The sequence below is a fragment of the Echeneis naucrates genome, chromosome 6, assembly GCF_900963305.1.
Source record: "Echeneis naucrates chromosome 6, fEcheNa1.1, whole genome shotgun sequence".
Classification (NCBI taxonomy): Eukaryota; Metazoa; Chordata; class Actinopteri; order Carangiformes; family Echeneidae; genus Echeneis; species Echeneis naucrates.
The window spans coordinates 19,699,780-19,727,208 of NC_042516.1; the positions used below are offsets into that span (position 1 = coordinate 19,699,780).

Sequence of the window (27,429 nt, forward strand, 5' to 3'; positions counted from 1 at the left end):
AATTACTAGTTATAAAAATACTTATTAATGCATGTTGTGTCAAAGTAGGACTTTTATGGAAGTCAGTAAATAAGAAAAAAATTATTAGTGTGTCTGTATTTTAGAAGAGCTGCAGGCTACTTCTGCACTTTGTTTCTGTCTTCACCTAGACTGTTGACTTGTGTGAAACTGATCTGCCAACAAAATGTGTTTCCAAATGTAGGGTTGCCAGCTAAACCACACAAGTGGGGCACAAGCAGAAAACTGTGTGTTCAGCAAAGTTTTGGTAAAATATGAGCATCTGGAGAATATTGGGCATGCTGAAGGACGGTGGAAAAGTGGATTATGCGGTGGGATTCATAGGAGTAGTTTTTATACTGCATTTCTGCCATGAAACCATGTTACTGTTGGAGTGCAGTGAAAGTGACATAAATTCAAGATGACCATAGTGGCTGTTCTTTGAAATGGCAAACTACCACCATTTAAGAACTATCTTTCAAGCATCTAGAGAACAAGCACATTAAGTTAAAGATTGTTGGTTGACATATTGCTTAACTCAAGATGTAATGATCATGAATGGGTTTCAGTTACATTAATTATTATATTTATATGAATTATTTTACCGGTGGTTGTGCTTCCATCATTAAATAGATTTTTTTTTTAATACCAACTCTGCCTTGGAGTTATTTCTTGAACTTGTTGCTTAAGTTTTTCTCTGGCAATAAATAGAAACTGTGTTTTCAGTGAACCTGTTGCTGATGCGTTCTTGAAAGGCCAACATGAGTTATTAGTTCTATAATTGCTTCAAATTAAACAGTAATAGAAAGCAGGATTTCCTTTCACACCAATGAGTTGTTGCATTTTTCAATAAAATAAACTGAAAGTTAATTTTATTAATCGTCAAGAAGGGCTTTCCCACCTTTGTCATTTTTTACGAAATGAATTTACAGACTTAGGAAATGGGAAATAAACCTATCGATAAGGGGAGGAATAAATCTTGTCTCTGTCTGTTTGTTAAAGAATGTCCTTCCTGCAATTATCTGAAATTGCATGAACAAAAACAACAGTGGTGTTTTTCATCTCCACAAGGGGCGGTTTCCTTGAACCCACAGGCCTAGGGTGCAAAGAATCATTAGGCCTAGATTTGTAGCTGTGGTTTCAATGTTTGTCATTGCAAAACATAACACGTCACTTGCCCGTAGACACTTTATCCCTGACAAGTGCTTCATCTGTGTTGCACATCTATAGATGTGCTGTAAATTGATTTTCCTGTAACTCACGCAAGTGTTTTTTTTTTTTTTTCTTTTGTTAGGGGTTGTACAGCTTCCCACACACCTAGCAGGCAGTCATTGTGACAGTTAAGAGTCAATGTCGTAGTCATTACATAAATATACTTTTTTTTTAATATATATATTTATTAATTAATTTATTTAAATTAAAGTACATCCCTCCCAGTCCCTTTCACCTCTCTATTTATACCAGCTTCACAGTTCCTCTCCCTCCCTCTGATCCCCCTCGTTTCTGCTGTTTTTGGACAGCAACATTTGTTAAGTCTCTCTATGGAGGGAACACAAGTGCACAGTTTCCAAGAAGCATAAATAGGAAGGAGGTATTTAATGTGTCGCTGAATGATCAGGGTCGGGTTACCTGTGCAGGAAATGCCCACACGTGTCACATGCACATATCAGTGTTTTGCCTGTCTGTTTTGTGTGTGATGTTGATGGTCAAATGATCACTTGCACACAGACAAAGCAAGCAAATGATTGGTTGAGCCAAAGTCCATTTTCTGAAGCTGCTGGATGAATGGCCCCTATGCTCTGGCATTAAAAAGATAATGTAATGCATTAAACAATAAAGTACCAAATCACTACTTTTTAATCAAAGGAGAGACACTGTCTCTTCCTCTTTGCAAAGGAAACCTAAATATACCAACATCACAAAGCCTCAAAGAATTTCTGCAAGCGACAAGCTCATCCAGAGAGCCGTCACAATCTGCAGGATTTACAGGAAGCCAAAGAATGCAGATGCAGGCCAGGCAAATACCAAAGTGATGGGGCCATGATGTTTTGATTAGACTCGCACAACTTAGTTGTTTTTGATGCCTGTTTGTATCTTGTCAGACTGCCACCAGACTAGATGAAGTAGGCTAGTCTGACAAGACACCTTTCTGCATTTTTTTTTTTTTTTTTTTTGGCGAAATTGTGCTATGTCAGGATTAATTTATTTGTTGGAACATAGAAGTTGCATCAGTTTTTCAGTGTGTATACATCTGTTTTGAAAAACTTAAGCAGCATGTTCTGTGTTAGCACGAAATGTAACCCTTTTGTGTACCGTGGAAAATACACACTCGTCCTTTCAGTATGTCCGCACAATACCACAACTACAAATTACTGTATGTCTGTGTGAGTTTCATGCAAAAATGTGTGTTTCTTTATTGTGTGTGCATTTTTTTTTTTTTTTTGGGGGGGGGGGTTGGTTTTTTTGGTGGGCTTTTTTTTCCTCTTGCTCCAAGACCCGCTCATTGCTTCTGCATTTGGTCCAGAAGCAGGATGCTCCACAGCGTTTCTTTGCCCACGGTGACTCTGTGACTCATGCTGAATGAAAGCCAGTACAGAGAGGCAGATGAAATCTGGAAAACTCTAATCCTGCCACTCCCTGATATTCTCATCCTACTTGCCAACTTGACCAGAACCCTCTCAGAACAGAAAAAAACATCTCTCAGTCATGGAAGACCCACCTGAATTTACGTTACGGGCTTCTTCAGTGAGTTACATCCTCAAATTGCTTGACTTAGGACAATTAGGACACTCCACGGTACACAGCTTTATTTCTATACCAAAATATGTCTTTCTTATCGTTGCTCTCTGTGAAATTGCACTCATCTCACCAGTTTCACCAAGGGCCCCAAAGGAATTACCATGAGAAAAGTGTGTGTCTGTGTGCACTTAGTCTTATATGAGCTGTACAGCCAGGGTAGGAATTCCAGACTTTTCTTTTTCTTTTTTCTGTTTTCATCTATTTATCTCAGCAGACTTTTTTTAAACACAAGGCTTTTTACCCGACATCAACCCTGTTAGTCTCCACTCCACAGCCCTCCAGATGAGACAGAAAAAAGAGGTTAGCGTGGCAGAAAATGTTTACATTTAAAGCGCTGTAAACGCAAAGAGTTACTCATGTCGACTACTGTTACCTCACAGAGGTTTTTGTTCTGTTGTGGTGAGGTTTTTATGAACTTCCCTTCAGCGGGGCCTTCGACACCAACATCACCCACAGATGTGAGCCGATGAGTCAAAACAGTGGTGAATCACACTGAACCATGACTCTCATTTATCAGTGACACATTTGGGGCAGTATTTTTTTTTTTTTTTTGGGAGGGGGGTTGTGGAGACTGGAGAGTGCCAGGCCTATGGCTGTGGAGAGAGAGGATGAGACAATTGAATAAAATTGAAAAAGGGCCATCAGGACTTGGGAAGGGGGGCATAAAGAAAGCAACACAAAATGAATGACTTTCATTTAAAATTTTTTGGTATAGATGGCTGTTAGATAGCTAAAAAAAAAAGCATGATAGCGTCACGAGTTTAATTGAGATGTTGTATTGGCATGTCAGCAAAGCCGTTTGTTCTCTCAAGTGTGACGTGTAGGGCAAGCCTCAGCAGACCCAAAAGTAGCACCGACATGAGTGTGGTATATTAACTTCCACTGAACTCACCTTTTCTGGATAAAAAGGACTGCAGTCGAAGACATCTCATATATATATTTATTTATTATTATTATTATTATTTTTTTTTTTTTTTATGGTGAGCCTGTGTGTGTGTGTGTGTGTGTGTGTGTGTGTGTGTGTGTGTGTGTGTGTGTTCGTGTGTGTTCGTGTGTGTTCGTGTGTGTTCGTGTGTGTTCGTGTTCATTCATGTGCAGCACATTTTTGAACAAACAGAAACCTGTGTAACTAATGGGAAGATTGCCAAACTGGTTCTGTTATAAGTACAACTACACAATTAACATTCATTACTAGTCATTAATGCTGCACTGTATTGGTCTATTGTAGAACAAACGAGGGCTCGTATGTGAGCTAAGTAAGAAATTTTTCTGAGCTGAATCATTCTACATCGACTTTTGTCCTCTGGCCCTCAAATTCATCATAAAGTCCCCTAATGAAAAGTGGCAGAGGAAAGTATTAGTAGTTTCAGATGTTGGTGCATCTAGAATGTGAATGTAATAACATTCGTTAGTCATTTTCTTTTCAATCACATTAGATGGGGCATTTTTTTTCCCCAAAGCTAACAGTAAAAAAAGAGAAGTTAAGTAATGGCGTTTTTGTGTCTCAGAGAACATATTTGTGATTGTGTAATGCATTTGTTTGTGTTGAGTTTGTGCTCTATGAAGTGCTTCTGCATGTGTCAAGGTGTAAAATGTTCCATTTTGAAAATCTATCCCCACCTTAGGAGCCGTTGGGGCCCAGTCCCTGTTCTCCATGCCACGGCGGCCTGGCTATGGCACCATGGGGAAGCCCATCAAGCTGCTGGCCAACTGCTTCCAGGTGGAGATCCCCAAGATGGATGTCTACCTTTACGAAGTGGATATCAAGCCTGACAAGTGTCCACGACGAGTCAACAGGTAAAACTGACCTTCTTACTGCTGTCTGCTCAAAAACCCATATAGTATTTACATCAAGAAATAGGCATGTAGCCAATAACTGATATGGAACAGTCTGCAGTGAGCAGGCAAGAGGGTTGCAGTGTCTTACCAAAGATTAAATGGCAACTAATAGACACAAGATATTTTTTTGATATAACTTTTTACCTTGAATTCAAACATCTACACCAATAATAAATCTTAAACGTGTAGGTACAGTATGACTAAGGGCCTGTGTGTGTTCTGCAGGGAGGTGGTTGACTCTATGGTGCAGCACTTCAAGGTGACAATCTTTGGGGATCGCAGGCCGGTCTACGATGGAAAGAAGAGTTTGTATACAGCCAACCCACTGCCTGTGGCACCTACTGGGGTGAGCTGGAAAAGAAACAGCTTGTGCTGCTTCTCCCCGCTGCCAATGAATAGTCACATAATGTGACATCTACAAATGCAAACTGAACTAAAATCAGTTTGAGTACTCACCCATAGTTTATGCGCACTAGCGCATACACAAGTTAATAGCCTTAACAACCGTCACTTGAAGCTGCCTTTCACTTATTGATCTAATCATCTCTTTTTTCCCCCACAGGTGGACCTGGATGTCACCCTACCAGGTGAGGGAGGAAAAGATCGTCCCTTCAAAGTCTCCATCAAATTTGTGTCTCTGGTCAGCTGGCACATGCTCCATGAGGTGCTGACTGGACGCAGCATGCCTGAGCCTCTGGAACTGGACAAGCCCATCAGCACCAACCCTGTGCACGCAGTGGATGTAGTTCTGCGACATCTGCCCTCAATGAAGTGAGCTGCTAATGTTTTTAATCAGCCTTAATTTCATTAACACTCACAAGTCTGCTCACTCTATCGTCTCAAGACTTTTTTAAAATAGCAAACCATGTAAAGTAAGTTATTTATCTTTACCTGGTCTCTCCAAAAACATTGTGTCACAAGATGAAAAATCAAACACCTTGTAACAAATGATCCCTTTGATACTATAGCAAATATTTGTTTTGTCATACTGGCACCAGTATCAGCACCCTGATCCCAACGGAAATCAAACACAGCTTTTATGGGCTTTCACGAAGTGCCATACTTGATCTCATAGCGTCTTCCACTCAGTATCACCTTCCTCAGGCCCAGGGGACTATAATATCACTGTTGCTTTAATGAAAATCTTTTTCAGGACATTATTAAAAAGTGGTTATATTGACACTTTTCATTTAGCTCTGCCAGAAGGTGCCAGGATTTACTGAGAAAAATGTTGCCCCTAGACAATTATTAATGTGTCTCCTGGTTCCGAGAAATAAGAAATTGATGGGTCCAGGCAGTGTCACCACCCTCTTATTTCACTTGTATCGTTTCGGGCCATATTGAAGAGCAGCTGAATCTGACGTTCATATTGAGCTAGATTCTTAGTTTGGGATGTGTCAACTAAGCTTACATGTCCTGTCATCTCCTGTGCCCTTTCCTATTTTTCCCATATTCTCTTCCTTCTCTTTTTGTCTTTATTTCATGACCTTTATTATTTTCACCTCCCTGTTGCCCTTCATCTCTTAATTTGTTTGCTCTTTTCTTATAATTGCTACTTTTCTCTGCAAAGGTACACACCAGTGGGCCGATCCTTCTTCTCTGCTCCAGAGGGCTACGACCACCCCCTGGGAGGTGGAAGGGAGGTTTGGTTTGGTTTCCATCAGTCTGTACGACCTGCCATGTGGAAGATGATGCTTAACATTGATGGTGAGGGTTAAACTCCATAGTTTATTTTTGCTGAAATCTTTCTGTGATCCTGAAAGCTAATTAGAGGCACCGTTGGAAGAATGTGGGATCATGGGAGTTGCTGTCCTCACCATTGCCTTCAACTTTTTTTTTTTTTTTTGCTCCCTTTGCTGTTGAGTTTTAACTGTTACTAAAATTATTATTCAAAGGTGTCCCTGTCCCCAAAACAATCCAGAAATTAGATGTGAGCTTCCTGCTAACCTTTGGTTCGCATGTTGGTTCTCTCATAAATTATGAACCAGATGTTTGGGAGGTTTTCACCAGTAGCCGAATCATCCATAGTTATCTCTTCCTATCCTTAACAAATGGACCAGAGTGGTAAAACACATTAAGACACATTTCTGAGGACACAGGATGTGTGCCTGGCTTTTTTTCGATTACTATATTTAAGTTTCAGATGCTGACTTTAATCCTTCATCCACTCAGAATATTAAAACAGATCACTATAAAATAATAAATTTCTAAGTTCTGGTAGGTAATAACAATTCAGACCTATGGCCATAGGGAATATTACATTATTGAAATGGACCTTTAGCAGGAGGTTACTTCCTCCAAGTTTTTACTGCTGGAAACATTTATGATAATGTAAGTAACACAGCTCCAAAAATATAAGATTGGTCTAGTTGTTTTTAAATTATTTCAGTATTCAATAAATTATAACTTCAAATCAAATGCACACTATGGCCGATAATGCAACAGTCAACATTCAAATCTGCACTAGTTTGACACTCTTCCAGCTTTATTTGTTATTCATAAAAATGAAAATAAAACTGCCTTTTCTTGTAGTCGAGCAGAAATTGTTTTCTCTTTTCCTCTTTCACGGCTGGGGAAATGACATTTTAATAATTAAACAGATAGATTAGAGTGACACAGTGCCTCCATGACACAGGCTATTTTTAGACAAAGATGCATGAACAATTTGCTTTCAGTGATGTTATGTTTGAGGATATCTAATAGCTTGATTTCATATACATTAAATGTGACGGTGGCATGATCACGAGAAAGTCACTTCACTAGAACTGGATGAAGTCTGATTTAGCACGTCTTTGGTTTTTATTTTTGATTGAAATTAAATAACTAGGAATTTTACTTAGTTTACTTCATGGTTATACCGAATCTTCTCTGCCATTCTAGGTTCCACATAGTTGTGGACCAGTGGATTTAATAGTTCAGAATGGAGCCAGTTCTGCTGGCTGAGAACCTGTTTAACTGATACAAATTGAATTTTTGAAGTTCTAGTATGTTCCCTTGTGAGCAGAAAAAGTCTGTTTAAGGACTTGGAACAGTGAGCTGTGATTTTGTATGTTATTTTTGGCACATATGTCACAATGTGTTGTGACATATGTGCCACTATAGGAGGTTGTTGGAGTCCTAACGAGAAGGTGTGTGTGTTTGTTAGAGGATTATAGAGGAGCTTGGAGGACGGTTGACTATGGTGTTTGCTGTGGAGCCAGAGGGCAGTTTGTGTGGTTGTGTGTCTGTGTGCCCGTGTGTGGTTGTGATTGTGCATGAGTTAGACTGGTGGGTGTTGCTCGGGTCAGGAGGGCAGACGTGTGAAGGATTTCCTTGAGACACCTTTTGTTTAGCTTCAAGTGCTTGAATCTTTCATTTAAATCTTTCCTTCTCTCGTCTCTCATTCTCGTTTTGTCTCATTTTCCCGCCCTGTTATCCTGGGAAATCAATCGGTCTACTTGGCAACACCAAGCCACAATGGCAACTGTTTTCAAAGCATTTGTTCTGTGACTCTTCAGCAGGCATGATTTACTGCAAATGCAACAAATGCTGCCTCTTGCACTAATTTTCTAAGGCGCATGTACTAAATAATTGTAATTACAGACAAACATGTCCTTTTGATATTTACATTTGGACAGGACATGACATGAAAACAGGCAGAATAATTATTATGAGTGACATGACTTGGTGCATGCGATGCAGTCATTTACCTTGTTGTCAGGTGTAATTCATGTACATTTGCAGTATTTTCATAAAAATGTACATAACATAAATATTATATAAAATAACAGAAATGGCCTCTTCCATCACAGTATTACAGCTTTTGATCTTGCCCTAAATGTTCATGTCGCAAAGACTGTCGTGTCTCTATGATGTTGTATGCCTTCTCTTCAGTCTCACTTGCCATGTTTAAATTTGTCTGTGCCCTTTCAAAGGAAAACTACCAACATTTGCAAGTGGGAATCTTTGCACTGCATGAATTGTCCTTTCAATGTTCACTGTGTGTTCCTCCTACAGAAAATTTTGCATTGTGGGTTGACTAGACAAACATTTGGTCAAAAGCCTTTACAAGAGATTCATAATAGCAACATTGTGTTCCATCCCTATGTCATAGTTGCTTTGGTATTCACATTGCCTTTGTTACTTGAAGCAGGGGATCATTTTGCAGTATGAACATTTTGACTGAGCTGCCAGTTTGAACACAAGCACTTACGAAAGTGCAGAAACATGTTAAGGGCCTTTTTTTGTTGTCCCAGTGATATGTTATGTGGGTGGTGCTGAAATGGAGGCTGAAAGAGATGGTTCAGAGTGTCAGGTTTCCATTTACACTAAAGGAACATCCGTGTCCCATCTCCAATTATTTTAATGGTTTGCCAGCAGGTTGTCTTACACTAATATAAGTCTTTAGCAAGAGTGCAATGACTGCTTTAAGGCCTGTGCACGTCCAGCAGAGAGGTCAAGATAGTGACCATGAATCAGACCAATTTCAACAAGCTAGAGAAAGCAGTCAGCCAACTCAAACACATTCCTGAGAAAAACAATTTAGGTTTACTTTGGAAGGTTGACTAGAAATTGAGTTCAGTGTTATCAAGTTCATTTTCAGTCATATTTATCAGTCATGAAAACTATTTGTTTTGCTCTTTCAAAGCAACAAGTACTCAAATGTTATTTGACATAAAGTGAGTTTTTTGAGTGAGTTTTTGAGGAGCCTTCTAAGACCAAATAGGCCTTCCACCTAATGCACATATTCTCACCAGTTATGGACCTCAGTGACGCAAATTCTAGATCTGCGTCAGACACTGACACAAATCTACCATTAGTTTTAGGCAGCTAAAGGAATTCCACAGCATGGACCAAAGGATAAGTTTGGAGGCCTTTCAGAGACTTAGCAGTTTAGTTTAAGTTTAACTCAGATCAATGTGAAAGCCTTGAGCTTTCTTCTATGCAGGGACTGGCATACAGACAGAAAGCAGAATAACAAGCACAGACTTCCACCATGTGTGCGCAGCTGGAGAGCCTATGGACAACAACATTAGACTCTTCAGGCATTATAATAAAATGGTGGATCACCTGTCGTGCTCCGGGAGAGAGACATGAAAGATTCAGCAGGAAAATGCTACTTTGAAGAAATTAGTAAAAACTAAAAACTAATTCCTTTACTAGACTCTGGTCTTGTTCTCCCAGACCTGTTACATCTTCATGCATCACCTGATGGGATTATGAGCTATTTATATTAAGGGGAGGGAACACTCGAGAGTGAATGCCTGGTTAAATGCAGAGAGACTCAGGCCAGATGTTATGAAGTGCCACAGCTGTTCCTTGACACAAGTGTGCAGCTGAAGTGAAATAATTTGGTCTATTACCAGGCCCACCTGCTGATTTATTTATTTATTTATTTATTTATTTTTTACAGCAAGATTCATGAAATAAGAAAAGCAGCCAACTTTTGGCAGAGCTGTTTTGGCTGCTTTTCTTATTTCATAAATCTTGCTTGGCTTGTTTCTGCTGTTTTTCAACCACAACAGTGGCTCAGCAAAACAAAATGACAAAACCATCCGGTAGAAATACCAATTTATTTTTCCATAGCCAAACAAGGTGCCCAGAAACTCTTGAATTAACTCTGAAATGTATCTCTTATATAATAGCAGCCAATGATGTATTGTTGTCAAATTACAGAATCCCACTGTTGTTGTTCAATGTTATTTGGGGGGTAATGCGAATCTTGCTTGCTTTGTCTTGTAGTTTCCGCCACTGCATTCTACAAAGCCCAGCCCGTCATCCAGTTCATGTGTGAAGTGCTGGACATCCACAACATAGATGAGCAGCCTCGCCCTCTCACTGACTCACACAGGGTCAAATTCACCAAAGAAATCAAAGGTAAAGCTAGGAAGGATCTCAGGTGTTCTTTTATGTGAGATAGAGTATTAAACAATTGAATGAAAATGCATAATTTATTCTAAGAGACAGTTTGAACAGTAAAAGCAAATGTAGCAGCTGGCTGTCATATAAAGACAAGTTTGTAATCATACTCCAACACATCACATTATTCACAGGTTTGAAAGTAGAGGTGACGCACTGTGGAACCATGCGGAGGAAGTATCGTGTCTGCAACGTGACCCGCCGACCCGCCAGCCACCAAACGTGAGTCAGCCTTCTGGGTGGGAGAAGGAACGGGAGACTCTGGGTGGAGTGTGTGGATAGGTTGGGGGTGGGGAACACACACCACAGAGGATGTGATCACCAGTTCACCACCGAACAAACCAGATAATGGCTGACTCATCTAAGATGTATGCTTTGAAAATTTGTCATTTATTAGTGAGGTAGCTGTGTGGCTGATGATCTGATATGTTTATCATCCCTGGTACAATACCGTGTGTTTTCCTGTTACAGTGATAAGGAAGGGGCCATATCTGTGGTAACATCCCATGCGTTTTGCTGGTAGTTGGCTATAAAACTGGTACTAGTCAGAACTGAAATATAATTTTATTTATTTACTTTTTCTTCTTCCTCATAGGTTCCCTCTGCAATTGGAGAACGGCCAGACCGTAGAGCGTACTGTAGCCCAGTACTTCAGAGAGAAGTACAACCTGCAGCTTAAGTACCCACATTTGCCCTGTTTACAAGTGGGCCAGGAGCAAAAACACACCTACCTGCCCCTGGAGGTGAGAGAAAGCATTTCTCAGTTATTTCTTTGTTTGTTGTTCTTTGTTGTGAACTGTGGTGAAATCTGCAGTGTACAGGGTAGCTCCCAGGTGTACCTATAACCCGCTGTATAAATGTATTAAGCAGGTCAACTCAGGAAAAAAAGCTTTTTCCTCAAAAATCTTTTGCTGGCTAAATTACAATTGAAATGATTAAAATTGCATGTCCAAAGTGCTGTTCAAGCGTGCCTTTGTTTCCTGGCAGGTGTGTAACATTGTAGCTGGTCAACGATGCATCAAGAAGCTAACAGATAATCAGACCTCCACTATGATCAAAGCCACCGCTCGCTCTGCACCTGACAGGCAGGAGGAGATCAGCAGGCTGGTGAGTTGTGGAGACACCTGCTGAATCAAGGTCTTTTCTATCAGTCACAGACACCATGTCTAAATATTCAAAAGACATTAACGCTTTATCTCACAGGTCAGATATTTCCCAATTATTTCATAAGGTTTTCAATATGGTTAGGTCCTACTCGCAGGAAATATTTTATTACTACAGTGATTATTCACAACTCATCTATTTATGATTGGAAACTTAATTCCTTGTTCGTGTTGATTTGTATGTTCATTTGTGGGCATGTATGACATTTGGCATTGGCTAATTTACCAAGTGTCCTCTGAATATTCTCTTGGTTACCCTTTACCTGTAGTTAGGAAGGAGGAACATCGATAATTATTTGGAAATAAAGTAGAATTACTGTAGTATTTGATTACCAACCTATCTTTAGTGCTTATGAGTTGCTATGTTTTTCAGCTTCAATATATTAAGATCCACATAAAGGTCCAAAAATAAAGTCTAAGTTAAGGGCCATGGTCTGTCTCACCACATGCAGGAGGCAGGTGTGGACCAGACAAAACACTACCTGGAAAGCCAAAACTGGGGGCACAAAAGTCTCTTAATGCAGGGAGGATGTACGAAATTGTAAAGTCATTCATCATCCCGATGTAGCCGCTTCCTGTGTCTGTGTTTTTGTCTTGTCAATATCTGGGATGCGCGCTGCTCATCATAATAACAAAGGACTTACTTTGTAATCACCTCATCCAGATTCTCATTTTATATCATCAAAAGTGATATGGCTGCGTGTTTGTCCATCACATTTGTCAATTACAAGGCAGGTCTACTCAGGGTCAGCAAAACGCCAGAGTTATAACGACATTAATGCGTGCAAGGCTGTGGCAATGTTGACAATGCATTGTTTACGGAGAGACTGATGGACTGTACACGGACTGTTTCTGGCCACCATCAGATTAGCAATGGATATTTTGTACCTGTTGTTACTCGATTACCACATCTCTCTATCTCTTTACACAGGAGTAAAATGACTGGACTTGCTCACAGGAAATTATTGTAGACATCAGTGTGGTGGTGTTTTCATTTAGATGCATTGTTGTTCGAAACTGACAAGGCAGTGTGGGTGGAACGGCAGAGGCTGAGCAGCAGAGACCGATACAAGCAGATAAGCTGTGTCTGTCAGAACCACAAAATGAATTCTATAATACACTAGGTTATGACATCTAGCCAGCTAGTCTGATCATGTACCCCATGCTTGCCTTCATGTTGGATTATGGTGTTGACACCTTACACCCTGTGTCTTTTCAACACTTTGTCATTTCATTTTTCCTATCCACCAACATACTGGATAATGAAAACAATAAAACTGCCAATTGCAAAAGAGATACTGGGTAAGATATTAAAGAAGAGTAATGCTCATCCACCAGAGACTACAGAAAAGCAATAACTCATTAGGATAACAAGCATAAGATGAAAATTCATGATGGCATAACCTTTCCAGTGATCATAAACGCACTATACTGCTGCTGCGCTTTGGTCCTACTCCGAACAGAAATCAGAGCTTTGTCACAAGTTATTACAAAATATCAACCTTAGGAAAAAAATTATCTACACTGGTAATTCAAAACAGCTCAATCAAATTCAGCTGGTTGGCTCAAAGGAACTGCATGGCTTTTGAGGAAATATACTTACTTGCTTTCTCACAGAGAGAGTAGAACATTACCAATCATGTCACTAAAATACTGTGTAATATCACAGCCAGAAGTTCTAAGGTTTGCGTGAAGACCGGAAATACGGAGTAATAACTGACCTGGTATATTTTTAAACTTTAATTTATTACTCAGTGAGCTCTAGAGGTGCTAGGTGCTTCTCCTAGTTAAGCTTACTTACTCCTGGTTGTAACTTGATATTAATGGACCTCTATCAAGAAAACCAAATAATGTCAAACTCCTGTGTACAAAACAAGTGATATTGAATTATCAGGTTAAGGAAACTGCAGTATATCACGTGACTATGCTGTAACCTTAGCCATGTTAGCCCTGACGCTGTGTCCATTTTCCCCACCGTGTTTCCCTGCAGGTGCGTAGTGCCAACTATGAGGCTGACCCATTTGTGCAAGAATTCCAGTTCAAGGTGCGCGACGAGATGGCCCACGTGACGGGGCGAGTGCTACCCGCCCCCATGCTGCAGTACGGCGGCAGGGTGAGCACAGAGCACTTTATGGTACCCTTCCTTTAAATCACGCCCATTCTCTCTGTTTGTCCGACACGCTCTCCCCGTCGTCAGCCTTGACTCCACAGTCTCTAAGGGGAACTAACTCTTTGGCTTCTGTTTGAACTTCATGGTGTCAGTCCTTTTAGCTTATTTTTTTGTGATTCAGTCTCATTAGTGCAAGCATTGATTCCACCTTTAAAAAAAAAAACAAAAAACAAGGTAATCCTTAATTGGGTTAAAATATGAATTTGTTCTTCTGCAACAAGAGTTATTTTGAATAAAAGAATGAAGATTGAAGAGCTTCTGAACTACAGTGACCTTTGTGTTTATCTTCCTCGTTGATCTTAACTAGGCGAATTTAGATTTTGAAAAGCTGCATATTGAGACTCAATCACAGTGTTTATTAACACCTGTCTGTTACTCTTCTGTGAGGAGACACACCTTCATTATTATACTTTTGAAATGTACACAAAACGATAATGCCATTATGTACACCACTCTGAGCATGACACAAATCTTGCATATCACATTTGTAGTCCATCATACAGTCATCATTGTTAAAGTCAACTTTTTGCATGGTGTAATGAGTGACTTTACTTTTGTTTTTATTTATTTATTTATTTTTTGTTTGTTTAAAGAAAAAAAAGTGTGTTTAATAAATTTTGTCTGTGGATGAAGAGTGTGTGTGTATGTGTGAGAGAGCCTGACGGATTTTCATAAAATACAAGTGTCTGAATGTGTGCGCAGTTGAGTTTCTAAGTGTAATGCTGAATGAACAGTATGAACAGTATGAATGTGAGTGTTTGCCCACATGCTCGTGAGTACATGTGGTGAGACTGCAATGTTGTTTCAGAACCGCACTGTAGCCACGCCCAGCCATGGGGTGTGGGACATGAGAGGGAAGCAGTTCCACACCGGGGTGGAGATCAAGATGTGGGCCATCGCCTGCTTCGCCACACAGAGGCAGTGTCGGGAAGAGATCCTAAAGTACGTTTTTGTTTTATATTTTCAAACAGTGCTCTGAAATTCTGTTATCACTCTGCAAGATACTTAAAAATACATTTATGATGTTAGCATTCAAACCATCTTTTGGTGATGATTATATTATATATATATATATTTTTTTTTTTCTCTCTAACTTGTAATCTGGTATGCATCAGTTACTTCTAAAAGAAAGTAGCATCTCAAAATCCAGCAGCTTGCTGTTGTATCCACAACAACAACAAAGAAAAATAAAACTACTCAAGCACTTGGGTGAGATTTCTAAAGTACAGGAGTTAAGTCACATGATTTCTCCATCCTCTTGCAGGGGTTTCACAGACCAGCTACGTAAAATTTCTAAGGATGCTGGGATGCCGATCCAAGGCCAGCCATGTTTTTGTAAATATGCCCAGGGAGCAGACAGTGTGGAGCCCATGTTCAGACACCTGAAGAACACCTATGCTGGACTACAGCTCATCATCGTCATTCTGCCGGGAAAGACTCCTGTCTACGGTTAGAAAAAGGCTTTAAAATAAATATTATATTAGGGTCCATAGATGTGCTTTGTGGTCAAGGCTATGTGGAAACGGAGTGCTATTCTGGGACTGAGTGCTGATGCAATATTCTTCTTTAGCCTCCCAAATGTGTTGTCAGTAAACATGCTGCACACTATTAAAAAATTATTCTCTCCTTTTTATCAAAAGTCTGAGGAGAAACTCAAATCTCATTGTTTTCATGTATGTTTAATAGTATTCCACTGGTCTCCTATATTTCCTTTACTTTTTTTACAAGGGTGACACACTTAAAAATCTAAAAGGTTATAGTTATTTATTTATTTATTTATTTATTTATTTTTTGATGCTCACTTTTTAAAAACATTTCAGCGGAGGTAAAGCGTGTGGGAGACACCCTCTTGGGCATGGCCACCCAGTGCGTTCAGGTGAAAAATGTGGTGAAGACCTCACCTCAAACTCTTTCCAACCTTTGCCTCAAGATCAATGTGAAGCTGGGAGGCATCAACAACATCCTGGTGCCTCATCAACGGTTGGTCATGTTTCCCTCTCCTCAAAAATGGCAGTGCTTTCATAATGCTTGTTTAAAATTTGCACATTTGCTACAGTAATACTAATGCTACCCTGCAAGAACCTACCTACCCTACTTTCTTTGTTTATGTCAGTATCATTTAGATGTTTAATTTGTTTCTCAATCCATAGACCCTCAGTGTTTCAGCAGCCAGTGATTTTCTTGGGAGCTGATGTTACACATCCACCTGCTGGAGATGGGAAGAAGCCTTCAATAGCAGCGGTTAGTTATTATTATTTATTTATTTTTTTCCTGTCCTGATTGGCATCTCTAGCTAGGTTTTCATCTTTCTTACAACCTCCTGCACTCCTCCACATCCTGTAATCTATCACTGGCACCCCTCATTGATGCTGCTTCTACTCCTCCCCTTTCTCTGTTGAACAGGTGGTAGGCAGTATGGACGCCCACCCCAGCAGGTACTGTGCCACTGTGCGGGTTCAGAGACCTAGGCAGGAGGTCATCCAGGACCTGGCATCCATGGTGCGAGAGTTGCTCATCCAGTTCTACAAGTCAACCCGCTACAAGCCCACCAGGATCATTTTCTACAGGGATGGAGTTTCAGAAGGCCAGTTCAGACAGGTCTGTGCTAATTTTATTTATTGTTTTCACCCAAAAAAGGCTGGTGGAAATCGGACGGAGGAAACTGGAGCCAGAATTTGTAATGTTTTTAATAGAGAGCGCGTGTCTGGCTAATGTTTTTGGCTATGTAGCTGATGGACACCAATGAAGACGTGTGTGAGAATGTGAATCTTTTTTCGCTTCCTCAGGTGCTGTATTATGAGCTGCTGGCCATTCGTGAGGCCTGTATCAGCCTGGAGAAGGAGTACCAACCAGGCATCACCTACATTGTTGTCCAAAAACGCCACCATACACGCCTCTTCTGTGCTGACCGCAACGAAAGGGTGAGTACCCACCATGGACACAAACACACACTGGAATGGCACGCATTAAAGTCAGCACACATAAATTTTTATGCATGTCCTTATTTTAACCTCTGTGCCGTTAAGCACTTGAAATGGGGAAACTTAATTACCTTGTGTTGTCAATTGTACTATTCACCCTCCTAACCCCAGTAATTACATTCGATTAGAGAATTAGGGCCCAGTGCAAGCCGAGAGCTCTGAAGTGGCGCTCAAGGCCCCTAGAGTAAGCCACTGCTAGTAACAACCTTATTTTCAGTGCACACTCTCTCACACAGAGCATTATGCTCTCTGGTCCATTAAACTTTTAATTGGTTGGTTGGGTGCACTTGGTAAACCTCTGCCTGGGTCACTCCATCGACTACTTGCTTTTTCAACAATTACAGTTTTTATTTCCTGACCTAATTTAATAATTACATTTTCCACTGTCTGTTCTCATTGTTTGTGATAAAGATACAAGTAGGGACTAACTGGCCATAAATCTGCTTTTGTCAGGTTGGACGTAGTGGAAACATTCCTGCTGGTACTACTGTGGATACGGACATCACACATCCCTATGAATTTGACTTTTACCTCTGCAGTCACGCTGGAATACAGGTCAGACCAAGCTCTTGTCTTCTTTGTCCAGCCTTTTACAGCGGTGTTTCATTGCACTCTCCTTCCTCCACTTAAATTTTAACATCTGGAGTTTGGATCCAGAGCCATCAGTGGTGGCAGTTTCAAATGAACTTTTCTGTTCAAGACAGCTTTAAAAGTTTTCTAGATCAAATGAAGATGAGACGCAATTTTATACAGTTTGCATGAAGAGCGGCATCATAAGTGAAATGGCAACACACTTGAGAACCTTTGCAATGTTACAATGAATAAAGAAAAAGGGACATGTAATTCTCCAACCCCGACCATCTTTTTAGCTTTCTTCCTTTTAAGGCAGAAGTATTAGAACAGCCAAGTTCTGCAGCACCTCTTTGATGCTTGTTTGCTTCCTTAGCTCATCTAACACTGATTGTTCATTATTATTACATTATTGTTCTTTTCCATAAGACATGGTATCTGTACAGTGCTCTGCAGTTCATTTTATTTTATTATGATATTATTTGTTCGGCAGCAAGGTTTAATGTGTCTATCTGTAATCATTCTATGCTTTTACACTTTGGAAACTGGAATTGTGTGAGCAGATTCCTGTCAGTTGTATTAAAATGAAGCACAACATGAGTCTGAGTCTAATAATAGTTTAATCATCATTTCATTGTTTTCTTCCAGGGCACCAGTCGGCCCTCCCACTACCATGTACTGTGGGATGACAATTGTTTTACCGCTGATGAGTTCCAGCTGCTTACTTACCAGTTGTGCCACACATACGTGCGCTGTACCCGCTCAGTCTCCATCCCTGCGCCAGCCTACTACGCCCACCTGGTAGCTTTCCGTGCCCGCTACCATCTGGTGGACAAAGAACATGACAGGTAAGGAGACAGTGCAAGCAGAGTAAACAACACTTCTTTTCATTTCTAGACTGAAGATGAAAAAGGTCCTGAACTGCGTGCACGTATTTTGACAGCAGCTGTGTCTTGTCACTTGCAGACTGCAAAAGTTTTTTGCACACCTACTGTTATTGTTTGTCATTCATCATAACAGCTTTTCTCCTGTTCACTCTGCAGCGCTGAGGGCAGCCATGTGTCTGGTCAGAGTAATGGTCGGGACCCACAGGCGCTGGCCAAAGCTGTTCAGATTCACCACGACACCCTGAGGACCATGTACTTCGCCTGAGCTACACCAACCCTCCCCCAATCATCGCCACCCTTAACACACATACAAACACATACAGACGCAACCATGCACGCCTGGCTTGCCAGTCAAGGAGTCCTCACAGGTGCAAGTCCTGCCCCCCCACACGCCTAGTCAATCCGGACCTGACACTGTGCAGAGGGAAGCAGGGAGGAGGGAGGGGAGGAGGCACCCCCACACTGGACTGAGGATGCAAACGCTGCTTTAAAAACAAACAAGAGAGAAACTCAGCAATATTATGCAATATTAAACCAGCCAACTAGTTTATTTTCACCCTCATCAGGCCCCTAGTCACTGCCCCTTCTATCTGGTTTCTCCTGTTTGTCTCCTTTACTTGTGGCCTAGTGGGTGTTTTTCTTGTTTGTTTTTACTTTTCCCCTCCCTTGGCACAGTCTGTCTTTATGATCCATTAATCTGCTCCTTTGCCATCTACAGTACCTCAAGTCAGTTTGAGCAGCAGCACTTTTACATTCGGTTGGTTTTACTGTAGTTTTTCTCAAGTCTCCCCAGTGTTTGAAACAAAGGAGCAGAGAAGAAGGGTCAGCACTTGGAGCCGGTCAGTGAGGTTTCATTTCTTTTGGAATATCCTTGTTTCATTGGACCAGAGGTCCATTGAGTTGCCACTTTTCTTTTTCCTTCTTTCCTCTTGTCTCCTCTTTACTGTCAATTTTCACTAGCATAAGAAATTACCAGTTACATGTATGGAGCAACATGTTCCTTTGAGCACACTGCCACCTGTTGGCAACGAGGTATAAATGCCCCCTTAAAGTCACAACAAGTTGATGTATTAGGTTGTAAATCTGTTTTGATTGATTGATCTCAAGCAGTCAGCTGTCACATTTCAATGGGGGCAGTTTATATTGGCTGATATATCAATCGTTCATTTGCAGCCATCTTTTAATTTTATTTAAAGTATAACACTGTTATTTGATTATGGTTGTTATATTTCCCTCAACATTATGTGAAATATTTTATGACTAACTTTTAACATTTAAAAAAAAAATCACTTAATCATGTAATCTTATTTTTTTCAATCTTATTAGTTGTCATGCATTCATTTCTCTCAGTGCTTTATTTCACATTTCCCTCTCTTGAGTTTGAGATGGCAGTTTAACAAAATCAGGTCGATGGTTTCCTTTAGTGCAATAATTAGTTGAACGAAGGGAAGAGGATTTTAGGGGACTTGAACAACCCAGAATAACAGTTAAACTTTTCATTTTGAAACAAAAGTCCTCCCAAGGAGAAATATTTGCCGCTTGCAAAGTGTTTTTATGCGCTCCTCCTCTGCAGGATGATTGGTCTGCGTGTCATGTAAATTGTCCCTTGCTTTTGGGCAAAAACTGTGCAACTGCAGTTCTCGGATTTTTCATGTTTTTACTTGAATTGATGGAGTTTATGCACCTCTTGTTTGAAAATATTTTATCAACAGAGGGCATAATTTCAAAATTCCTGATTCATAGTTTGCTAATGTGGCTGATTTTCTTAATTGTTTGGAATTGCTCATTTTGGAGAACAAAGCTTATTACCTGACAGCAGCAAAGTGGAGTCTAAAGGCCATAAATAGGAAGTATTCAAGTGCCTGGTGGAAGTCGAAGTATTTAATGGTCAAAAGCTGCATAACTTGTTATAGGGATCCTGTTTCAGAGGGTAAACGAATGATGTTCCAACAAATGGACAGCTTAAGGTAGATAAAAGCAAGAAAGTTTCACCTGATGCCTCTTATTCTTCTCAATAACCATCTACTGACTTTTCTATACATCTCATTCAGATCATCCTAAGATCAATATATTTATTATGTTTGCCTATACAGCATTGTTAGCTGTTAGCTTTGCTTCAGAGCAGCAGCAAAGCAGGCCAAGTTGTCTTTTACTTAATATTTACCAGATATGGATTCAGCTGCTACAGTGTGTTTGTACCTAACGGGCCGGGTTCATGGGCACGGAGTCAGCCTCGTAATAAAATAATACTCTCAATAAACTCGTTCTGCTAGTAAATATCCAAGTCCAGGACCAGGTGCAATTCCTGTCCATGTAACCGGCCCAAATCGGGGACTGTCTTCAGAACAGAGCCGAGGAGTGGAGTGGATGACCTTCAATTGCAGCAGCAAGTACAGCTGATAGTTGATTTGAAACATTCATCTGGATCACAGTCACCACTTAGCTCCTCTGTGCCACTGAGGGTCTGAAACACGTCCGTGGGGGGGGGGGGGGGGGGGGGGGTTGTTTTTAAAAGTAATCTGCACTAAAAGAAGCATGTGTTTCGGGGTTGAACACAGGCGTGGTGCTACTCATTTTGAATTAGAATCTGAAGTGAACCTCTTTATGAGATGATATATGAGCAGGTGGGTAGGATAGGAAACTGTAAACCTCACTCATTGAAGGAAAGGAGAAGGTCCCACTGCTGCAGTTGGTGCGAGAAGCTCTAGATTTCGGATTTCACTCTGTGTCTGTTTTGGTCAGCGTTGAGAATCTGTAAATGGTACATTGACAGATGTTCCCTTGGACTGCGAAGAATAATGTAGAGTCCTATATCCGCTGTCACATTTGACTGCCTCTCACAGGCCAGCCTTCCAGTGTGGAAGCCAGTGGGTTTGAGCCTTCATGATATCACTAGTGTCTGAAAGCCTTTTTAAAAAGCCAGATCGAAAGTATATTTGTACATTTTGAATTATGTAATGCACACCACTTATTTTTGCTAACAAAAAAAAATTGTAGTCTAATTATTAATCTTAGTCATAAATGTATCATAAGTAATGGTTAAAAAGTTATAATAACAAAGTTTTATTATTGCGATAGACTGTTGACTTGTTCTTGTATCACTGTATAACGTATAGTGTATGTGTGAACAGTGGTGGGGTTGTTAAAACTAGTGATGTGTGTTCGGACTGTCATACTGTTATCGATAGGGATGTGGACGCCTCTTGCTTTGATGTTTGGAAAAAAAAAATAGCTGCAAAATGTCGAATGCCTATTTCTCTCTCTTTTTTGTTTGTTTTTCTTTAAGAAAGTACAGTTGAGGAGTTTGTCATAGAAGAGAAAATCTCTAGAGGGAAATCATTAACATACTGCACTCCAAAAGCCTTTGTATTAAGACATTACATCCTTATTGTGAAGACAAAACAGTAGAATAGAAGAAGAGTCAGTTGATGTATCGAGTTTCTGCTCATGAATGTTCTCCGGTTTACTGCAATTGGTGCTGACGCCTGCTCTTTATCAAGAGGGAGAGTAAAAAAGGAATGGGCAAGTGTTGTTGAAAGTGTCGTTGATCCATTTCATTGGCACGTGATCAAAGAATATCCTCACAAGGGGTAGAAGCTCTCCATTCCTTTGTGTTAAAGCCTCCGGGGATTTACGTTGGGTTGCAACCTCTGTTGCTTCCCTGAGACTCCTCTCCTTTCCGAGCCTCGACATGCACTCACAAATACAAAGAGTCGGCCTCCTGGTAATGTGTGGTGTGACAAAGCCTGTAATCTTATTGTTGCTCTCTTTACCCTTTGCTCCCCGAACATTGACTCCCCTGTGTCGGAGGACTACATTCCACGGCCGTACAATCCCATCCGATTCCCCTGGGAGGCATTAAAAAAAAAAAAAAAAAGATTAGAGCTGAAGGACAACGTAGCGAGGTATTGTGGGTTCTGTGATTAATTCAGTTCTGTGCGTGTTGGAAAGAAATAATTGCTGATCAGTGATAGATTTGTCAGTATTTGGCAGGTTATCATTGGAGGTTTAAAAGTCACTGCTGTCTGTAATGGATGTTCAGTTTTGTGTATAAACCACACTCTTGAGGGCAGTTGAACACATGTTTACATAGCAGATGTGTTTGCCTAGCGTACAATTGAAATGTCATCAGCTCCGCTTTGCAAATATTAGGTAGTGGAAAGTGACCTAACACGAGTAAAATCATTTGGGGTCTATGGAAGTGAATGCTCAAAGGGATAAAAAGACTTATTTATTTGGCCAATTTCTCCTCTACAGACGTCTGTGTCACATAAGAAGGGGGAAAATCTTGTTTGTCCCTCTAGTTCTATTAAAATGACTTGTTGGTTTCCTTGGAAATGAAAGGTACGCTCAGTTCTCAGCTTGCGACGGCCTTTGGCTCTGAATTGATATTTTTAAACAATACAGACAAATCTTTTTTTTTTTTTTTCCCTTAATGGAGGAATACACATCTTACCCATGAAGTGAATAGTCTGGTGGCGAAAAATACCAAAATGAACTTCAAAAGAAATGTCGTCGTCCCCGCCCCCCCCCCCCGTTTTTTTTTGTTTTTTTTTAATCAAAGCAGAAATGTACATTTTTGAGTAATCGATCAATATCCCTGATTTTTTTTGTTGCTCCCTATTTGCAGTGGAAGGTAGCAATGGAGTGAGAAAAAAAAGTCCACAGAAAGTGCCTTTCCTCTTGATGGTGCTGTAAACTGAAAGATAAAAATGTATAATCAAACAAAATAGAATCTCCTTGTCAAGAACACATTGCAGTGCAGGAACGGCTGCATTTTACACACACTCACTTTAAATGTTTGTTTTATAGAGATGGCAATGCAAACTTGTGTATCTAGACAGTAAGCTTAAATAGAAACAGAATATTACGCCAAGTATATGGTTGTGGTTGAGCTTTCGCTTCCTAGTGCATTTAGTGTCTTGGACCAATGGTGTCGTTGGTACAGTAGAATGTGCGTTGGGGTGTTTGGGGGTCATAGCTGACGCTAGTGTGGTGTGACATAGCCCGGCCCACGAATGACAAACATAGCACAGCACTTTAGAGACTGCCACTCTCACTTAGACACATAGCCAAGAGGTTTCGATCTCTGTCCCTCCAGTCCCCTTCTTCCTCCTCCAGGAGGAGGACGAGAGGATCCAGACCTCAGCGTGAAAAACGAGGAGTCGAAGAAATGTGTGTTACCAAACGAAGCAGTCGGTCATTAAAAGTGTGCCTCATGCTCTCGTGACTTTGTTGTTGGCTCGGTTGAGTCAGCCTGCTCTCGGGTGGCAGTTGTCCCTCTGGAACAGCCACTCAACACTTTGTTACAGTTAGGGCTGGGTGTCAAAACAGGATATTGGTACCTCTCAAATTTCCAAAGCATCCCAAAGTTTAAAAAAAAAAGGAGGAAAAAAAAGTGGTCCAGAACTTTTTACATAGTCGATTTTTGCACTGTGGAGGCAATGTTTTCTTCTTGAAGGGCATTTTTACAAAGAAAGCAACACAGCAGGATCTAAACATGTCTTACGAGACAGAGAAAAGGCATCGGTGATAGAAAATATTTTAGTCTGTCACACAGGGACGCATGCTTTCATCAATATGTCATCTTACAGCAGGTATAGAGATGAAATCAACAGAACCAGTGTCAGTATTGAAATTCTCACGATGCCCAGCCCTACTAACAGCTCATGGCATTCTGTCATCGTAGTGCAATGCCCTGCCATGTGTCTTGTCCCTGAAGAGGGAATGTGTGCCCAGTAGTATCCCTGTCTTGAGCCGGTAGGGTGTCGACTGAAAACCGATGGTGGTCTGTAGTTCTGTGGGTACTTTTTCAGTCCAGGGGGTGAAATCTTTATATTACAAGAGATCTGAAAAAACACTGCACCTCACTTACCTTGGTATGCTGCATATGTTATACTACATGAAAGAAAACTGCAAATTGCTTTTATTATGACATATAATGCTTGAGTAATGCCTGATTGCGATATTCTTATACAGTAACTATTTTAGAGTCAAAATAAATATAACTGTTAAAAAAAATCTCTGTTTTGTCTTAACACTTATCCAATTTTGAAAACTTGTTCTTGAGCCGACTTTTATTTTGTTGTCCTATTTAAATGTGTTGTTCTTTAAATATATATGAGAAATATATATATGCGGAATATTTTATGGTGTATTTATTGAGTGCATTTAAGCGGCTGGAGTCTCCGCATCACATTGCAACATGGTGGGGATGGAGCCAGGAGGATGAGGCCTTTAGCCCCTCCCCCTCCACGTTGACGCCTTATTCTCCTAGACACGCAAGCACAACAATATGGAGGGGGGTACAAGGTGGAGGAAAAGTAGGGGGGTGGATTTGACTTTGTTAAAAAGCAGCGTGTTGGGCTCTGGTTGACGATCACAGGCCAACTCCCCCTCCTCCTTTTCTTAACTTTTCTTTACCCTCCACTCTTCTTTTACCACATGAGAAGGCCAAAAGCCAACCCCCACATGTTGCAGCTCATCTCTGATGAAGGGAACCATTACTGAACCACACTGACTTGAGTGTCGAATAGCTGACTTTTTTTTTTTTTTTTTTCCCCCCATCCCAAGCTGCTAACTGGTACGTTAGCCATTTAAATTCCCTGAGCCAGTATGGGGTGAGCATTAAGTAGAAAAAAAAAAAAAAAACAAAGAACTGCGGGGAAGGTAGAAAATATGTCGGAAAGGCTGAATTCTTATGGATTATGGTGGAAATATTAGTGTAGGCGTCACTTTTTTTTGCCTCTTAAATTGTCTCCTGTCAATTTTTTTTTGTTTGTTTGTTTGGTTTTTTCAGTTGTTTTTTTGTTGTTGTTGTTTGTTGTTTTTCTTGTGCCAGAACATTTTACACCAGGAACAGGTCTCATTCCGCAAGAAAAGACATGCCTCAGCCTTAAGTGCGTTCTTAATTGTCAGATTTCTATGTGACTTTGCAAAGTCCGTGTTGGGTGACCTACCAAGAAAAGAAGCCTATGTACTTGATCTGCCCGGCATCTTCGTCACTTCGCACGTCTCATGTAAACCACTAACGTTGCTACAGAAACTCGTGAACTCTGATGTGTGAACAAGTGGAAGCTTTTGAGAATTGCTCTGTCCCATTTGTACTGATGTCAGAGCAGAACCAGGTCTGGGTCAAACCGTGTTTGGAAGCCATTATTGGCACTTAACAAGATGATTCAGATATCAGCTTATGAATCCAGAAGGACGGGAAAATGTGCCACTTCCATGTGCTGTTGTAATTTGATTGGGTACACTACTGTCAATAATTGCAAATCCAAAGAGCAGAATATTCAGATACAGTTTGACAGGACCTTGGGGGCTCCCCGTCGTGCTGGATTACAGAGACCTGTGCCTGTATAATGAACCAAGGATGAATTGTGTTGTGATGAATTGCTGTTCATTTCTTTTTTTTTTTTTAAGTCCTCTTATTTTCTCCTGTTGGTCGTCCTTCATCCCATCGGAGACATCAGAGACATGGAGCCTTTGAGTGTTGTCAGTCCTGTTCCAAAGCAAATAGGCCCTTTTCCCCATTACACCAAATACATGTTGGTTAATAAATGTTTACTGTCATGTTTACTCCCGTGGCTATCAGATTGTTTAACCTGTTTTCATCCCATTAGCATTCCAATAACAATGACGAACCAAATGTTGCAAAAGAGATCGGGCTCCTGATGCTATTCTTTTTGCCCTTTTACACACAGAATGGTTTTGAAGGCTGAAACTTCACAGTGGCCAAGGAATTTGTTTTTATTTTTTTTTTTGTGTTGTGCTGATCTTTCAGACTTTCACTATGTTTAATATTTTTTTTTTTTTTTTTTGTATATGTAGCATCACTCTTTTGTCAGTCTTATTACAAATCTAAAGACCTTGGGCTCTGACACCTCTGAGTGAGGCACCAGCAAACAGGTATAAATGCTGAACAGTGAACCGTCACCACCAGATGATCCATGTCTCAGTCTACATCCGGCTACGTTACAACGGCTCTTTTGTAGCGTCAGCTCGATTCCTTTCAGTTTTAAATGTCTTTCTTTTGTAACTCTCTTACAGGATGTTGGCCTTTTAGTGTTGCTTTGCTTCAGTTTGAAGTGTATCTTTGACTAATACTTGCAATAAAATGCTTTGCTTTACCTTGGTTGGTGTTGTTGAGACAATGCTGGTGTAGCTTATGAGAAATTACAAATAATATGTAAAATATTTATGTTGCTTCAGTTTTGGAAATGTTTTCACATCTTCATGAATGGATAACCCATTTTAATATGAGATATGGCTGGTTATTAGTTTTCCTGATTTTCCTTATATTCGAATCCTCCTGAATTCATTCAGCTGCATTTTCATCTGGATTTTCTTAAATTTCAGTCCTACCACAATACAGCAACTTAAACAAGCAGTGCTTTGAGCTGAAGGCTAAAATCACAGTGACGATTTTGATGTCCGATGTTTATTAGATGCACACAATTTTCTAAACCTAAACAACATAGTCTGCAAATAATTTCTCCTCTGTGCTACCCAGTCGACCATCACGGTATATAACTGTAGTAGCTGTTGTGGAGAAGTAAAGATCCATCAATCCAGGATGTCTGAGTTTCAGTAGAATCCTCTGTGGGCAGGTCGGCAGTCGATCACCAGCCTGACACATAGAGACAAACAGCCATTCACGGACATGTAGACACCTACGGGCCCTCAGGGGCCCCCAGTTAAGCTGCTGCCGCTGTCTTTGGACTAGGAGCCACAGAACATGCAAACTGTAACCGCAGGATGAATTCAAATTGGGATACTTGCATTATATTTACAGTAAATAACAAAATAAGTGAGGTTCGAACTGTGTAGCAGTTTTACCAGAAACAATTATTTTTTTAAATCTGAAAGCAGCTCCTCCATTAAAAAAAAAAAAAAAATAAAAAAAATAATACATTATTACACACACACACACACACACACACACAGCATTGAAAGTGAAATTGGAGGGTCGCAGCTGGCTGACAACCAGTGAGAGTAATCAGTAAAATGTTCATTAACACCTTCAAACACCCAAACAGATACCTTTATCTCTCTCCAGTGGTGCTCCTGCTAATAGGCTGAAGCGTTTACAGATGATAGATGTAGATGTGAGCGGAGTCTACTCG

The 27,429-nt window shown here is 40.5% G+C and overlaps 1 protein-coding gene across 2 annotated transcripts in view; it reads left to right on the forward strand.

Moving 5' to 3' along the window:
• Positions 1–26,438, forward strand: part of ago3a (argonaute RISC catalytic component 3a) — a 34,977-nt gene extending 8,539 nt beyond the window's left edge. Inside the window, exons 2-19 of one of the 2 annotated variants that reach the window (XM_029504408.1) lie at positions 4,422–4,593; positions 4,861–4,981; positions 5,198–5,406; positions 6,206–6,342; positions 10,357–10,491; positions 10,668–10,755; positions 11,129–11,276; positions 11,521–11,640; positions 13,687–13,830; positions 14,675–14,808; positions 15,131–15,315; positions 15,687–15,846; positions 16,017–16,107; positions 16,270–16,464; positions 16,653–16,787; positions 17,301–17,402; positions 18,066–18,265; positions 18,461–26,438. In XM_029504408.1, the coding sequence (XP_029360268.1) occupies positions 4,422–4,593; positions 4,861–4,981; positions 5,198–5,406; positions 6,206–6,342; positions 10,357–10,491; positions 10,668–10,755; positions 11,129–11,276; positions 11,521–11,640; positions 13,687–13,830; positions 14,675–14,808; positions 15,131–15,315; positions 15,687–15,846; positions 16,017–16,107; positions 16,270–16,464; positions 16,653–16,787; positions 17,301–17,402; positions 18,066–18,265; positions 18,461–18,569 (2,585 nt within the window). In that variant the 3' untranslated portion in view covers positions 18,570–26,438. The remainder of the gene's footprint in view (positions 1–4,421; positions 4,594–4,860; positions 4,982–5,197; positions 5,407–6,205; positions 6,343–10,356; positions 10,492–10,667; positions 10,756–11,128; positions 11,277–11,520; positions 11,641–13,686; positions 13,831–14,674; positions 14,809–15,130; positions 15,316–15,686; positions 15,847–16,016; positions 16,108–16,269; positions 16,465–16,652; positions 16,788–17,300; positions 17,403–18,065; positions 18,266–18,460) is intronic. The other variant, XM_029504410.1, reaches the window with a different exon arrangement.
• Positions 26,439–27,429: the final 991 nt, after the last annotated feature.